Below are 3,139 nucleotides of genomic sequence, written 5' to 3' on the forward strand. Positions count from 1 at the left end.
CCTTTCTTGTCTAGTTTTCTTTGGTGGAAGGAAGACAATGTAGAATGCAGTTTTAAGGACAAAGAACCCTGTGTTGCCATGGAATTGCTGAGATATGGCTCCTGAGTCTCTTTTCCTCTAGTAGAGGAAGGTACATGTCCTCATTTCCCAAAATATTTTCATAAATCATCTGACACCAATACCTGACCTGAACCTACACTGATGCAAAGCTATTTGTAATCATCATGTATGCCTCTTACTGTGAATATTTATTGCAGAAATATTGGTGTTTCGTTATGAGATGTTCCCCCAATGGGGATTATACAGTACTTGGACTGACTACTTTCTAAATGCTGAAAAAATTCTGAATTCCAAAATCGTCTAGCCCCAAGGGTTCGGGATGAGGAATGTGCGGACTTCTCTTCTTGGCCACAAGAGGGCAGTGCTGCTCTTGTGTTCATCTCTGCCCACTTTGAGTGCTTTGAACCCTGGCTCCTTTAAGTGATGGATAAACAAGCAGAATGGGTGGGGAGGGGAGCTGAATGCTAACAAGCACATACATAGTAGGCTCCTTTTGAACCAAGGCCTGAATAGTTTAAAATCCTCACCTAGGGTTTTCAGGCTACAGGAAACCAGTAATACAAAGAGGCTCGAGTGGTGCAGCAGTTGAGCCACCACAGGACGGCTGGTCCACGGGGAAGAAGCTGGCCGAGGAGCCAGTGCCACTACACTGACTGCAGACTCATCCAGCCCAGGGACCTACTGCCCGCCCTGCAGGGCTGACTGTAATGCCTCCCCCCTTCTAGAGCTGCCTAAGGGCCAAGGACCCCCTCCTCTCCTGGGATCAGGACTGTCTACAGAGGGGCTTCCATCTCACCTCCCAATTAGAAGCCTGTGGGAAAGGAGGCCAGCCCGATTTTCCCCTTCCGGGGAACAATGAGCCCAGTGCCTCAGCCCCTGGCTCCTGAGGTCCACTTCGGCATCTTCCCCTTCCGTGACAGACTCACATAGTTCTTGATGCAGATGTTTTTATTTTGCCACTTAAACCACGTTTTCCTTGTGCTGGTCTGAAGGGACAGGGCTGTGGGACAGGCTGCTGGACCACGGGTTACAGTAGTAGCAGAAGTGGTGAGATGCTGAGTCTGCGTACCTGTCACTTGACTCCCAGGGGTATGTCATGCAGCCCAGTATAGTGTTAAATTGGGAAGGGCTGAGGCAGGAACGGTCACTTTCTTGACCTGGTGAGGAGTGGGTCCCATAAAACAGCTCAGTGGAAGCCTCTGGTCCTGTTCTGACTCGATCAGGCCAATGGCATCAGGATTTCATTTACTTATGTGAGGCTGTCTGCTTCAACTCTCTCTTCCTTCTTCTCCCCAGGCCCTTTGGCCAAAGTCCCTATGAATCCTGGGGAAGACACAGCCATTCCCAGCCCCTTCCCCAGATCAGTGTCTGATCTGATGGAGGTAGCTTGTGGGACTCGGCTTCCTCCAGTTCCGGCGGATCCTGGCACTTGCCCTCCTAGAGTTCAGATACTGATCGCCGGAAGCCATCTCCGTGGCACTGCTCTGTGGGTCGGCTGGTGGAGCGTGGGACTCTGGGATTCTGCAGGGAACAAGTGTGTGTTAAGCCAACATCAATAGGAAGGACAGAATGGGGACTGAAGAGATTTTGGTCATGATGAACTATTAAAGCACACTGTTCAGGGCCAAGTGAGACCAGGGCTCCAGTCTCATCTCTGCCCCCCGAGAGCCGCATGATGAGGCAAAGCTTTCAGACTGCTCTTCTGTAAAGAAAGTTGAACTAGATCAGGGGTATGACACTCAACATTTCCCCAGCTTCCTCATCCTATAATCATGGCAGACGTCATTAGTCAGTCATAATACGAGACCAGAAGGCAAGTATCCTTCTTAAGATGATTTCAATAGGGATTACTCAATTAGAACCAATATGAGCAATGAAACTGATTTGCTGCCCCAGACCTAATGATCTCAGAAGGCCTGTTAAGATCTAACGTGCTGACTGTGGGCCCCAGAGAAGGCAGCCATTGGAATGGAGCCCAGAGTGTAACCTGCAATGGTTGGTTAGGCCACGTGGTTCAACTCCATCTCTTGGGGCTTGCTGTTCCTGAGCTGTGGACTCCACAATACCCTCCTATGCTGTATTCTCAGTAATCCCACAGCCAAGATTTTCACCAGGCTTACTTCTGAATGTTACCTGTTCAACAGGTAAACAGGATTTTTTTTCCTTCCAAACAGTAGTTCCTCCCACCTGGTGGAGAATCACTGTGAAATGAGGTGGCACTGATAGGACCCAGGCACCCCTTCCCCATGGGAGTTCATAGGGTCACAGATGACTCCAGGAGTAACAGCAACCAGGGGGTAGGTGCCGTGCAGACCTTACAACAACCCAAATGGTAGGTACTTCACAGTGAGGCCAGGTTAGTGGCTCCAAGTCTGCCGCAGGGAAGTGGTGGAGCGGCCCGTTAGTGCTCCCCTCCCCTCGGCCCTCCAGCCCCGGGAGCCTACCTGAGCCGGCTGCAGTGGTGTAGCGAGTGGCTCAGGGGCCTCGGCCGTGGGGGCCTTTTCCTGCGCAGCCTCTTCAAGGCCTCGGCCACGTGGTGGTCCCCAGCACACTCCCAGACGATCTGCGCGCGCTCCTCGGCCAGCTGGTCCCCACTGCGCTGAAACAGGCCCTGGATCTGCAGCAGCTCAGCGTCCTGGAAGATGTTGGCCGAGGCCTGCTTGCGGCCCCGGGTCTCAGTCGGGGCCTGCCAGGGGGGCGGCTCACTCACCACAGAGGCGGGGGTGCCCATTCTGGGTGCTCTGAGGAAGGAGCATGGGGCACGTCAGCAGCTCTGCAGGCCTCTCCCTGACTAGTCAAGGGCTCCTGGTGTTTCTATTCTCCAGGAGCTAAAGTGGAGTAAGCTTTGACTTAAAATCGCTCTAATTTCCCTGGGCACCTTGGGGAAATACCATTAATAATGATAGTCAAACATTACTATAAAGTGCTTTATGTGTCTGACACACGTACAGACTTACTTAAGAATCACAGAAGGTGAGAAGTGCTTATCCCCACTCTGCAGATGAAGTGAGACTCAGACGTGAAATGACTTTCTCGCAGGCACAAAGCCGTGTGTCAGTGCAGAGCCAGAAGTAGAACC

At 51.9% G+C, this 3,139-nt stretch overlaps 1 protein-coding gene across 1 annotated transcript; it reads right to left on the reverse strand.

Moving 5' to 3' along the window:
• Positions 1-990: 990 nt before the first annotated feature.
• AVPI1 (arginine vasopressin induced 1) lies at positions 991-2,791 on the reverse strand. The gene is made up of 2 exons (XM_010974399.3): positions 2,505-2,791; positions 991-1,581 (listed from the first exon to the last, which is right to left on the reverse strand). The coding sequence occupies exons 1-2, from the start codon at positions 2,789-2,791 to the stop codon at positions 1,422-1,424; spliced, it is 447 nt and encodes a 148-aa protein (XP_010972701.1). The 3' UTR covers positions 991-1,421.
• Positions 2,792-3,139: the final 348 nt, after the last annotated feature.

This window comes from Camelus dromedarius, chromosome 8 (genome assembly GCF_036321535.1).
Source record: "Camelus dromedarius isolate mCamDro1 chromosome 8, mCamDro1.pat, whole genome shotgun sequence".
Taxonomy (NCBI): domain Eukaryota; kingdom Metazoa; phylum Chordata; class Mammalia; order Artiodactyla; family Camelidae; genus Camelus; species Camelus dromedarius.